This window comes from Schistocerca gregaria, chromosome 4, assembly GCF_023897955.1.
Source record: "Schistocerca gregaria isolate iqSchGreg1 chromosome 4, iqSchGreg1.2, whole genome shotgun sequence".
In the NCBI taxonomy this organism is placed as follows: Eukaryota; Metazoa; Arthropoda; class Insecta; order Orthoptera; family Acrididae; genus Schistocerca; species Schistocerca gregaria.
Genome location: NC_064923.1, coordinates 550,620,102 through 550,634,296, shown reverse-complemented (window position 1 = coordinate 550,634,296; position 14,195 = coordinate 550,620,102). Strand labels below are relative to the sequence as shown.

The window sequence follows — 14,195 nt, the reverse complement described above, 5'->3', positions numbered from 1 at the left end:
CCCCTTAGGGAAATAGCGGAAAGGTCGGGGAAGAAGGCCAGTGTTCACTCTGTCTGCTTGCCGGAGGGTCTCATCCGAGATGTGGAGGAGGCCCTATCGGCGGCGATAGAGAGCACTGGGTTCACCTGACTGCAAATTGTTGCCCATGTCGGCACCAATGACTCCTGCCGTCTGGGTTCAGAGGTCATCCTCAGTTCGTACAGGCGGTTGGCGCAATTGGTGAAGGCGGAAAGCCTCGCTTGCGGGGTGCAATCAGAGCTAACTATTTGTAGTATCGTTCCCAGAACCGATCGCGGTCCTCTGGTTTGGAGCAGAGTGGAAGGCTTAAACCAGAGGCTCAGACGATTCTGCGGAGAGCTGGGGTGCAAATTTCTCGACCTCCGCTATCGGGTGGAGAAATGTAGGGTCCCCCTGAATAGGTCAGGCGTGCACTACACGCCGGAAGCGGCTACAAGGGTAGCGGAGTACGTGTGGAGTGCACATGGGTTTTTTTTAGGTTAGAGAATTCCCTGTGTAGGCCCAACAAGACGCCTCCTGAGACGCGACAAGGTAGGAGTAGGCAAAATGCAACAGGGAATAACAATATTAATGTGCTAATAGTAAACTGCTGGAGCGTCTATAGAAAGGTCCCAGAACTGCTCTCATTAATAAACGGTCACAACGCCCATATAGTACTAGGGACAGAAAGTTGGCTGAAACCAGATGTAAACAGTAATGAAATCCTAAACTCAGATTGGAATGTATCCCGCAGAGGCAGAGACAGGCTGGACAGTGAAGGGGGAGGCGTGTTTATAGCGATAAGAAGTGCAATAGTATCGAAGTAAATTCACGGAGATCCGAATTGTGAAATGATTTGGGTGAAGATCACGGTTAAAGCAGGCTCAGACATGGTAATTGGATGTCTCTGTAGGCCCCCGGGCTCAGCAGCTGTTGTGGCTGAGCACCTGAAGAATAATTTGGAAAATATTTCGAGTAGATTTCCCCACCATGTTATAGTTCTGGTTGGAGATTTTAATTTGCCGGATATAGACTGGGAGACTCAAACGTTCATAACGGGTGGCAGGGACAAACAATCCAGTGAAATTTTTTTAAGTGCTTTATCTGAAAAGTACTTTGAGCAGTAAAACAGAGAACCGACTCGTGGCGATAACATATTAGATATTCTGGTGACAAACAGCCCCAAACTATTTGAAACAGATAACGCAGAACAGGGAATCAGCGATCATAAAGCGGTGACTGCATCGATGATTTCAGCCGTAAATAGAAATATTAAAAAAGGTAGGAAGATTTTTCTGTTTAGCAAAAGTGACAAAAGCAGATTTCAGAGTGCTTGATGGCTCAACACAAAAGTTTTGTCTCAAGTACAGACAGTGTTGAGGATCACTGGACAAAGTTCAAAACCATCGTACAATATGCGTTAGATGAGTATGTGCCAAGCAAGATCGTAAGTGATGGAAAAGAGCCACCGTGGAACAACAACCGAGTTAGAAAACTGCTGCGGAAGCAAAGGGAACTTCACAGCAAACATAAACATAGCCAAAGCCTTGCAGACAAACAAAATTACGCGAAGCGAAATATAGTGTGAGGAGGGCTATGCGAGAGGCTTTCAATGAATTCGAAAGTAAAGTTCTATGTACTGACTTGGCAGAAAATCCTAAGAAATTTTGGTCCTATGTCAAAGCGGTAGGTGGATCAGAATAAAATGTCCAGACACTCTGTGACCAAAATGGTACTGAAACAGAGGATGACAGACTAAAGGCCGAAATGCTAAATGTCTTCTTCCAAAGCTGTTTCACAGAGGAAGACTGCACTGTAGATCCTTCTTTAGAGTGTCGCACAGATGACAAAATGGTAGATATCGAAATAGACGACAGAGGGATAGAGAAACAATTAAAATCGCTCAAAAGAGGAAAGGCCGCTGGACCTGATGGGATACCAGTTCGATTTTACACAGACTACGCGAAGGAACTTGCCCCCCTTCTTGCAGCGGTGTACCGTAGGTCTCTAGAAGAGCGAAGCGTTCCAAAGGATTGGAAAAGGGCACAGGTCATCCCCGTTTTCAAGAAGGGACGTCGAACAGATGTGCAGAACTATAGACCTATATCTCTAACGTCGATCAGTTGTAGAATTTTGGAACACGTATTATGTTCGAGTATAATGACTTTTCTGGAGACTAGAAATCTACTCTGTAGGAATCAGCATGGGTTTCGAAAAAGACGGTCGTGTGAAACCCAGCTCGCGCTATTCGTCCACGAGACTCAGAGGGCCATAGACACGGGTTCACAGGTAGATGCCGTGTTTCTTGACTTCCGCAAGGCGTTTGACACAGTTCCCCACAGTCGTTTAATGAACAAAGTAAGAGCATACGGACTATCAGACCAATTGTGTGATTGGACTGAGGAGTTCCTAGATAACAGAATTCAGCATGTTATTCTCAATGGAGAGAAGTCTTCCGAAGTAAGAGTGATTTCAGGTGTGCCGCAGGGGAGTGTCATAGGACCGTTGCTATTCACAATATACATAAATTACATTGTGGATGACATCGGATGTTCACTGAGGCTTTTTGCAGATGATGCTGTGGTGTATCGAGAGGTTGCAACAATGGAAAAATTGTACTGAAATGCAGGAGGATCTGCAGCGAATTGACGCATGGTGCACGGAATGGCAATTGAATCTCAATGTAGACAAGTGTAATGTGCTGTCAATACATATAAAGAAAGATCCTTTATCATTTAGCTACAATATAGCATGTCAGCAACTGGAAGCAGTTAATTCCATACATTATCTGGGAGTACGCATTAGGAGTGATTTAAAATGGAATGATCATATAAAGTTGATCGTCGGTAAAGCAGATGCCAGACTGAGATTCATTGGAAGAATCCTAAGGAAATGCAATCCGAAAACGAAGGAAATCGGTTACAGTACGCTTGTTCTCCCACTACTTGAATACTGCACAACAGTGTGGGATCTGTGCCAGATAGGGTTGACAGAAGAGATAGAGAAGATCCAACGGACAGCAGCGCGCTTCGTTACAGGATCATTTCGTAATCGCGAAAGCGTTACGGAGATGACACATAAAGTCCAGTGGAAGACTCTGCAGGAGAGACTCTCAGTAGCTCGGTACGGGCTTTTGTTAAAGTTTCGAGAACATGCCTTCACCGAAGAGTGAAGCAGTATGTTGCTCCCTCCTACGTATATCTCGCGAAGAGACCATGAGGATAAAATCAGAGAGATTAAAGCCCACACACAAGCATACCGACAATCCTCCTTTCCACGTACAATACGAGACTGGAAGGGAGAACCGATAGAGGTACTCAGGGTACCCTCCGCCACACACCGTCAGGTGGCTTGCGGAGCATGGATGTAGATGTAAATGTGCGGGTAGTGTCAAGATTCATCCTAGTTTGCTTCAGCAGCGCTTGCATCGATTTCATTACATTGGTCGTCGGATCTCCCTTACGTTTATGGTAAATGGGTTCATTCAAAAGATCCTCCATCCGCTTGTCGTAATCTGGTGTGTACAACACTACAGTGGTATTGCCCTTGTCCGCCTGTATTACCACTATCTGAGAGATGTTCTTCAGCTCTTTGCGGCAGGACGTTCCTCTTTACTCATGTTTTGCTTCGGAGGCTTTGCGTGAGCCAAGACACCTACTGTTTCTTGTCGCATCCTCTGCCTCTGTTTGTGGTAGATGACGAACCGAGGCCTCCACTGATTCGATAATGTCTTCTTTCGGTACCAGTTTTGATGCGATTGCATAGTTCATCCCTTTAGCCAGAATTTATATGGCTGCATCGCTCAAGTTGTGGTTGGAGAGGTTCACCACTGTTCGTCGCGTGTCCAGAATCAGTCCTTCATCTGTTGCTTACCGTTGCAATTTGTCGAAATTCGGCATCTGGCTTCTGGTGGTATTTTCACTTGACCCTGTGGTCCGTTGGAAGGTTAACCTGTCGACCATCTCCGAGTGATCCTCATCCAGTTTTATGTTGTTCACGTCGAGACTACCACCAATTTGGCGGATCATTTCTCCCAACAAAGCTTTGCTAGCTTGTACATAGATATTCCTGGCCTTGTACGATTTTATGTGGGGCGACAGCTGTAAAAATTTTGGCACAGCAATGGCGTCCCAGCAGTCTACCTCCTTTCAGACTCAGTGATTCGAGCTGCCTGATGTTTCCGTAGATCTCCTGCCCATATATGTTCGTTAAATTTAAAAGTAGGCTCTGTGTCTGATTAGCAGTCATTCCTCGCCAGGTGATGCTGCTATCGCCTGGACGGGTTTATAACGATAGTAGGTCTGTGGTCACAGTGTTCTGGCTGATCAGTCTACGACGGATGACGGTATGTAAAGACATTGCCAGTGATAATTATTTTCCTCTTTCTTTTTTTTCCCTTTGTTTCACTGTATATGTATATGTTTGATGGTTTCGAATGTTTTTTGTTTTGCTCTTTAGTATGAAATATCTATGTTTTACTTAATCATTTATTGCTACAGGAATTTATTAATAACTGAGTATACAAAATTTCAACTCATTTTCACATTCTTATAATGCTTTTGTTAAATTAACCATGTAAAAAATGAGACAATCAGAATTGATTTTGAACTGTGGTGCGAGACAGATATCGGTAGCTGCAGTTGAACGGATCGATTCTATGGGGTGGAGTTACGAATGTGGACAGGTGTGCTGTGTGTAATAGGACAGTATCGTGTCGGATAAAAACACACAAAAATATACACTGAGACTGAATAATACAAGTTTCACAGAATCATCAGAATAGCAGTGACAATGCACTCACGAGTGATTGTCAGTATTATAACCGACTCGTATAGAGTAATCTACTTTAAAATTCTAATTTCATTTGAAATTTAATGAAATTACGCACGAGTTAAAACATTAACTGTTACTGCGAAAACATTTAAACTACACACATCAAAAAAAGTTTTGCGTCACCCCGGTTCCCAGAACTCCTGAAGACAGACGTTGTCTGTGGATATTGTATCACTGACGCAGTCCCTTTGACTGTTCAGAGATGTCACTAAAGCCGTCCAAAGATGTAAGCAACCATGCATGAGCGGCGTCTATTAGATGGAACGGTCCGACAGCCGGTCAGTTCCAGTCATTTCACCAGGAATTAAGTACACGGTTCGTGTTGTCTGTAGTTCAACCATGTATTGTTACTTTGTACCAGGAAGGGCTCTCAACAAGGGAAGTGTACAGCCGTCTCGGAGTGAACCAAAGCGATGTTGTTAGAACATGGAGGAGATACAGAGAGACAGGACGTGTCGGTGATATGCCTCGCTCAGGACGCCCAAGGGCGACTACTGCAGTGGGTGACCGCTACCTACGGACTATGTTTCGGAGAAACACTGATAGCAACGCCATCATGCTGAATAATGCTTTTCGTACAGACTCAGGACGTCGCGTTACGACTCAGACTGTGCGAAATAGGATACATGATTGCACAACTTCACTCCCGACGTCCATGGCGAGGTCCATCTTTGCAACCGCGACACCGTCTGCAGCGCGTACAGACGGGCCCAACAACATGCCGAATGGACCGCTCAGTATTGGCATCACGTTCTCTTCACCGATGAATATCGCATATGCCTTCAACCAGACAACCGTCGGAGACGTGTTTGGGGGCAACCCGCCTTAGACACACTGTCCAGTGAGTGCAGCAGGGTGGAGGTTCCATCATGTTTTGGGGTGGCATTATGTGGGACCGATGTACGCCGCTGGTGGTCATAGAATGCACCGTAACGGCTGTGCGATACTTGAATGCCATCCTCCGACCTGTAGTGTAACCATATCGGAAGCATATTAGCGAGGCATTCGTCTTCATGGATGACAATTCGCGCCCCCTCGTACACATCTTGAGCATGACTTCCTTCAGGATAACGACATCGCTCGACTAGACTGGTCAGCATGTTCTCCAGACATGAACCGTATCGAACATGTCTGGGATACATTGAAAAGGACCGTTAATGGGCGACGTGGCCCACCAACTACTCTGAGGGATCTTCGCCGAATCGCCGTAGAGGAGTGGGACAACCAGGACCAACAATGCCTTGATGAGCTTGTGGATGGTATGCCACGACGAATACAGGCATGCATCAATCCAAGAGGACATGCTACTGGGTATTAGAGGTACCGGTGTGTACAGCAATCTGGACAACCACCTCTGAATGTCTCATTCTGTGGTGGTAAAACATGCAATGAGTGGTTTTCATGAGCAAAAAAAGAGCTGAAATGGTATTTATGTTGATCTCTATTCCAGTTTTATATGCAGGTTCTCGTACTTTCGGAACCGGGGTGGTGCAAAACTTGTTTTGGTGTGTGTATTTAACATACGTGGAGTTGGTTCGCCAAATTGTGAATTCGTGAAAGTCACGCTCATCCTAAAAAAAAAAAAAAAAAAAAAAAGCCTGACTGTTGCTTCGCAACTTAAAGTAAATTTTACACTGTTTCAAAACTGTGTGCTATACATGTGTACAAGAAATGTTATAGTGATGCATATATGAACTTCTATTTATATGGGAACATTCACAGCCAACCAATCTGTGACTAAAGGAATATGAATGAGGGTAGAGTTAACGCTAGGCGAATCACCTTCGAAGAGAGAGGACGTATTCATTGGAGTTCGCGACTGGCAGTTACTTAAGTTGCTTAACCAACCTACGAGCTGCCGCTGACATCACGCCTCACTGCCTACGCACAGATACGCTGCAACGCAAAGCTCTCTGTCTGTAAAGACTCAAAACCACTTTAGACAGTTTCAGCTGTAACTTTCTTTTCTTTATAATGAACTGGTCACCATCGCACTTTCAAAAATTAATTTTATTTTTAGTGAAGAGTGTTCGAAATTAGCGTTGACGTTGTTGATCCCACTATTACCATTCGTGATTGCTTTCACAGCCTACATCTTTCCCTTTTATTTTATTGTACTTGTTTTTGCATGTATTGGAGGGGTATGCTTTTATATATGTCTGCACTATTTCCACTAGGCAAATTTACAAATATGACTGTGGAATGTGGAATATCATGTAATACGTGGCTTCTGCTGTTAGCTTCCAGGCTCCTACCAACAGCAGCCAGGCTGAAACTGAGTCGTGCTTCGGTAGCTCAGTTGGTAGAGCACTTGCCCGCGAAAGGCAACGGTCTCGAGTTCGAGTCTCGGTCGGCACACAGTTTTATTCTACCAGGAAGTTTCATATCAGCGCACACTCCGCTGCAGATTGAAAATCTCATTCTAGAAGCCAGGCTACTCTCTTTTCATTGGTGCAAGGCATAAATCGGCGGGAACATTAAATTTGACAGCTGTCTAACTAGGAATACGATGTTTATATTCAGTAGATCGTCATATTACACCATGCCTAGGACCAAGTGTGAGCTTATTTTTTTCGTAATTGCAACTGAGCAATACTACACAGCCATTTACACTATTATTTATAGCGTCATACATATACTTTGGAGTTTGGTAACCAAATTCTGATACAGTTTATTTCAATAACTTTGGCTGCTAATTTCGGGTTTAAAAATAATTAATATTTATTTCGTTGCCTTCACAAATTAAATGTTCAGGTAAATTCACGGTCAAAATTTCGCAAAGGAGGCCTTCGAACCGGTTTCTTCCCATATTGTTCAGTTGTGTGACAGGCCTGAGTAACATGGTATTTTATGGCCGTTATGGCGCACTGCTTTGGCGGAACACTTTTTCTTTTTTAAATTTCTGCCTGGACGAAATCTGTCAGTCTTCAAATAATAATCTAGAAATTTCGTAGAATATGTAATTCATTTTGGATTGTTTTATTGTTCTTGACGATTAGGGAAGAACGTATAGTTAGCAATCAGAAGTAGTGAAATGGAAAGAATAAACACCTGTTGCAGACGGTATAGGGGATGTATCAGCTATTAAAATAGTACAAGACATCAAAAGAGAAATAGATGAGAAAGGAAGAGTGGAAATTACGTTTGCACTGCTGTTGACGAAAATAGAAGGGCGGAAGAAAATGGGTGGCAGAGTAGAAGGAAAACAGTGAATAGACAGTAAGTGTTAGCAAACAGAGAGAAATTGTTAGCAAAGAAGCAAAAGCTCTTGACAAAAAGGTCTGTAAATAACAAAAGGAAGTGGAAGAAGAGATAAAAAAGCTAGATAAAAAACCCCGAGCAAAACCTGTAGCAATTTAAAGAGGATTTGGAAGCTAGGTTAAAACAATGTTTATGAGGTCAAGTTAGAGGTCAATAAATTCTCTGAGAAATTCAGAAATGAAGTTAAAGAGAAGTTTAAGCAAACAGAATTAAAATTAATGAAAAAAGGAAACTGGAAAATGGAATGCATATCGTAGAACATTTGGATAAGACACTAAAGTCCAAACTCTTGAGTGCAAACAAGGAAAGACTATTCTGAACGAATTTTCCAGGAATATAGCAAAAAGACTAAGGCAGAAGTGGAAGGAATTAAAGTGACCCCTTCTGGGACTGAGAACAGGGTAGTAAATTGTTTAGAAACGACAATTGTAAATAAAAATTTTAACAGTATCACCGGTGGTTGTGGAGATATGAGATGGTAGTAGTTTTAACAATATACTTTCTGATCCTAATGGGAATGTGCATTATCTGTCTTTTACAAACAGTTCGAGAAATCGATTTACTGCAGATTGTGCAAAGAAAGATAAATTGTGGAGGACAAGTGCTTGCTTGAACGAAGAAAGTTTTGATTCGCGAGCAGATGCACCAGATAAGTATGAATCTTTGCGGACTTTGTGTCAGAATTTCTGAGAGAGAAAAACATACTGGTGTTATAAAAGCTTTTTAATTCTCCATCGTATGATAGGAGGAATTGGGAGAGTGGGAAAGATTAGTGTGAAAGGTGGATCAGTAAACTGAAACGGTTGGATAGCCCATAGATTGAAAGAGATACTCTAACACTCTAATGTGGAAGTTGCCTCCTAATAAAATATGTGTATTGGTAGGACATAATAACAATACTAAAAATTTTCTGAATAGCGTTTATTTCATAAAGGCAGAAATTCTAAGAGTTATCACGAGAACAGATGTCAGACAAACTGAGTGAACCAAATGAATGTAAGATGCGTAGGAGGAAGAGTTTGGAAGAATTCTAGGGGTAATAATAGAAGTCATTAAAGAGTGGGAGAGTCCCAAATGGTAAACGAGCCCCTGCAACAGTCAGCACCCGTGCTAGGATCGGTCAAACTTTCGGGCATACCAATATTACAAGTCGTCATTGTGTAGCAGGAAGCTTAATGGTTTGTAACAATAGCAATACTAATTAAGGTGATGGAATATGTGGTACTGAGATCCTGGTGATTGAAGAGACAATACTTGAGATTAGCTATAGAATCAGTGTGGGGTCAATGGAGTCTTGAATGGAAATGATTTCCCAGATTTATGGAGAAGTTAAAGAATATATGAAGCAGCAAGGAGATGGAAGAAATAGGAAAATTAAAGTGATAAAAGTGATGAGGAAGATGTTACTGATTGTAGTGGAGGAAGAGGAAAGAACACAAGGAGATGTATTTGTTTTATATAAAGGTTTGCAAGAAGGAGATAAGAAAGAATATTTTCTGGACATATTTAAAAGTTCCACACTTCCTGCAGCCCAGGAAAATTAAGCAAATTGATTGGTTCTTTTGCGTTACGAGGAGGTGGAAGAGAATAGTGTTTAAAGTCCCGTCGATAACGGGGTCGTTGAAGATGGAGTATAAGCACGGATGAGGGAAGTATGGAGAAAGGCAGTGCCCTTCTAAAGCAACCATTCCGGCATTTACTTTAAGCGATTAGGGAAATCACGGAAAGCCTAAATGAGAATGGCTGGACGCGAGTTTGACCGTCGTCTTCGCGAATGTGAGTCTAATGTGTAAACCATTTTTTGCATTAAATGTGGTGTAGGGTTGACCTTAGGAGAATTATAAAAGCACCATTTCTTCGTGGGCGGTTCCTGAGAAAACCCCAAAAAACCATGATTTTTGGGTATGAAAAGTACCAACTGCGGGGATATTCACCTCTATAATTTTTATTCATGGCAGATAGTTGAAATTTTAACCATACATTCTTAAGATCGCACTTCGTAACTTTTTTCAATGTTATTACCTGTTACCGAACTCGACAGGTCCAAAGTTACTACAATTACGCAGAAAATCTAAAACGATTTTTATCCTTTTTTCGCATCGCGGGATTCAATTATCTAAACACCTCACCATAGCAAATGGCTCAGATTTTAACAGTACATTCCTTAGACATTCATCTGCAAACACCTCTTTCGGGTTTTCGAAAATCTGTATACATTATCAAGACACATTCTAAAAACCATTATTTTTGGGTACCATAAGTACCAGTACACTGAAACGTTTTTCGATACCATTATCCATTACCGAGACCGAGAGCTTCAAAGTTACCGTACTTGGGCACGTAAAATATGTACGTAATGTACGGTCTCAGACACAAAAATAGTTTTAACTGACGTAGTGAACACATGGAAAGGGTCCAAGGATCATAGCAAGGGTTCTGAGGGTCACCAAACTATGAGTTTAATAAGCATATTTTCACCAACAAGAGTTTACGATGCGGTGTATCTATATAGTGCGCACTTCACTTCTATACAAATATGATCAAAGTAGTACAACAGTGAAGAAAAACGGGATAAAAAGAGACTAAAAAGAGACTTACGGGTCTTAATATCCATGAAAAAAATTAAAATGTCTGTCAAACAGTATGTAAAACTGGAAAGACTGCAAATTTAATAAGAAGTTACTAATAATATTTTTGCTCTTTTAAGATACATATCGATGAACTGCAATCGATGAGGAAAGTATCCACAAAAAACGATTTGCTATAACCTTGTATGCATAGTTACTTGTTGTTTATTTGTGTCAAAGTATAGAACTGTGTCGAAGTATATAAATAAACTCAAAGCCTTACAGATCTACAGAACTTGTTTTAGCACACCCCTGTGTGGCGGGCAAACAACGGTTTAAATCCCCATTCCGCCTTCCTCATCAAAAACTTTGATATGCAAACATATTCGCGCTCTTTAACACAGAACGTCCTAAAACCTTTTACGCAGTCCAGTGTTTCCTTGTTGTTAAGCCTTCGTACTGATCATATCCCTCTCACTGTCAGTATATACATATATAGTGAGAGATTGGGTAAAAGGTTTTATAATTTCTGTTTAAAAGAGTGCGAATATGTTCGCATGCAAAAATTTTGGTTGAGGAAGGGGGGAATGAGGATTGAAATAGCTGCTTCCCCACTTTTCTGTCAGATGTAGTATGTTTTTTGACGGCATTTGCAGGTTCATGAGAGGATCAGCACAACGCTCATTAATGTCGGTGTTCAAATTTTCTCAAAAATATCTGATAAATGTACTAAATTTGAAAAGTGCAAGGCAGGTGGTTTCGTCTAGTGTGGGTTGGACACCTGCAGTGGGTCTTTCATTCTAGGCTCCATCGCTGTATCACGCCTTATGACTCTTTACTAGTTTCCACAAGTGATGATTATTTAAACACACACATATTTGAAACAGTTTTCCTAAGACCTATTTTGATGCAACAGAAGTTAGCACATAGTGGTATAAAAGAGGCCCAAGAGGAAATACGGTTTTATGTTTGTGGCATATAACGCCGGAGCCTGGCATGAGAGACCCACTTGGAGGTGTTTACAACACAATAGCAGGTTCCAGCCGGCTTAACTTTCAGTTTCCGCATATTTCTCGGTTACTTTCGGGAAATTTAACAGGTTTTGTAGCACTGTAATCGTCTTCTCAAGAGCTTTCGAATGTCGTTAAGACGCCAAACAGGAATACATTGCGCTGCGTTTCCGTGATGTCCTTCTTATGTTATTTACGTACCTGATTCCAGGTTGCAGTGTTGGTAGAATCGAAGTGGTCCAAGACTTGCTCGAACCACAGCTGTTCGATGCCAGCTCTGGAGGTGACTTGTGGAGGACGGAGCTTCCTGCGCATCCAATCAAACGTGGGGCGGCGTCGTGGGCGGCTGTCCGTGGGGGCGGCGGTGCACAACGCCAGCAACGTCGCCAGGGCGATCACAAGTAGCAGCACTCTACCCATCGTCTGCAGGCGAGCAAGTAATCTCACTACAACTAATGATGGTGGCTCCTGGGAATGATAGGTGGGGGGATTCGGTAGGGTCTTTGGGCTGGATGACGTTGTACGGAAGGTATTGGATTATATATGGTAAAAAAGTGATGGATGATATTTGAGTATCTAGGGGTCAGTGGAGGTGTCTGGTGGGGCGGGGGGGATGTAATAACTTGAACTACACAGGGAAAGAACAGGTGAGAGGCTTCATTGAGGTGGGACATGTATGTTATGACTGACATGAAGTGCATATCACTGAGATGATTACATGATGTAGCAACACTAGCGGAATTGTCGCTGGGGAAGGCTAGGAAGTGTTTGGAAGTGAGGGGAAGGTGATATGAAGTGATAGTGTTGCCGCAGTTACTTAGTGTTCTTCAGCATGGGAAATGCAACAGGGTATTGAGAATCGAGTTTGTGGGAAATGTGACGTAGGCGAAGGCATTCTAGGTATTTGAGAAGGAGTGGGAATATTATGAATTGGTGGAGGTTATGGGCTGGAGAAGGCAGTGGAATATAAAAAGTGAAATACTGAGGTGGAATGCGTGAGGTTTAAGGGCTTATAGATAGTGATCAGACTGAAGGACCAGACGTCTGTGCCCCGTTTACGCAGACGAGGACGGGTCAGAAGAGAATCGTGTAGTTTGATGCTCATGGGGCTTAGTCCCCACGTTCGGTCCCTTAGTAATAATAGCCTGGTGTGAGCTTTTCTTTGCCATGATTAACAGGCTCAAATTACGGGTTAATTTTTAATCGAGACTTAGTGCGAAGTAATTTAGTAGTTGGAATAAACGCCTTTCGGCTGTATGGCAGAAGTCCCAAGAGAGAAATCTCCGACTTTTTCTGTCGGTACGTATGCGACAGCAAGCACTACCTAATATTTTCCAAAACGCAGTGGATAAAAACGGGATTCTTGTGGGGCTCATCCCTCTAGTTCTCTTGGTTAGAGAAAGGTATGGTCATGTGTTTTGTACAGCCCTTCGGAAAGGAACCATCTATCACTACACTACAGTGTAGTTAGCATTGTGGACTGGAAAAGTTTCCAGTTTCATTTTTAGCTCTTTCAACAACTCTTGACGGTTTAAAATATGTTTCATTTATATTCTGAAATAAGCTAACTACAGCATCTGACCACATCTAAAGCGCCATGTGCAGTAATTTAAAATTTTGACTTAAAACGTGGCAGATGAATTCTCCCGTATTATGGTCAATAAGATGTAAAAAGTTTATCTATCACAGGGCTACTACATGGCATTTGAAGTTCTCTCCTCATAAAGTGAGCAAAGTCTTATGTATATTTCTGCTTCATTTTAACTTCCTACTTTTACACTGATTCAATGAGTGTAAGTGTAATGTTAGTTATAAAACAAATCTTTGATCATACAAGACGATTGAGTACAATCCATGAATTGTTAATGTAACTGATCGTTGAGTTTCGTCACTGTCCACAACGAAAACACCGTCACAGTGCGAACAGCAAACTGGATGTACTACATGTTGTATTTTTTATTTTTGTGGGTCGCCTAATCATGGAAAAGTCGCAGAACAGTAAGGTATGTTGAAATCTAAGTCAAGACAGGTTAACAGTTATTTATTTGTTTTAATGATTGTCATAAATCACAGTAAAATGAATAGAGAGCAAAGGTGTTTAAAGTTCAAATCAAATTACAAAATCTCTCTAACATTGAAGCGAGGCGTCAAAAAGTGTTGAAGACTGTATGGAGGAACACAAGCTCTGATGATGTGGACAGTTCACGAAATCAGAGTTAATGATACAACACGACGCCACACATTATAACCATGTTAAGCAACATATATTTGGTGCAAAGTAAGCAAGTAACGAGCTGCCCAGTTTGTAGATCACACTACCACAGCTTGCGATACTTCAATTTTTCAAAATTAGGTAGCGTGCAGCAATCAATACCACAAAACCACTCTGTAGGACGGGAATGACTGAAAGCTTTTGACAATGTGTCGGATGAGAATATCGCTTATTTCATGAAAAGACGGGGGCACACAGCAGGAACTTCCAAGGGTTCTTAATTCGATTATTGTTGTTGTTGTTGTTGTCTTCAGT

At 42.0% G+C, this 14,195-nt stretch overlaps 1 protein-coding gene across 1 annotated transcript in view; it reads right to left on the bottom strand.

Annotated features, from left to right (window-relative positions):
• Positions 1-14,195, bottom strand: part of LOC126267022 (putative serine protease K12H4.7) — a 78,883-nt gene that overhangs the window by 58,090 nt on the left and 6,598 nt on the right. The window contains exon 2 of the mRNA XM_049971795.1: positions 11,870-12,091. Within this exon, the coding sequence (XP_049827752.1) occupies positions 11,870-12,091 (222 nt within the window). The remainder of the gene's footprint in view (positions 1-11,869; positions 12,092-14,195) is intronic.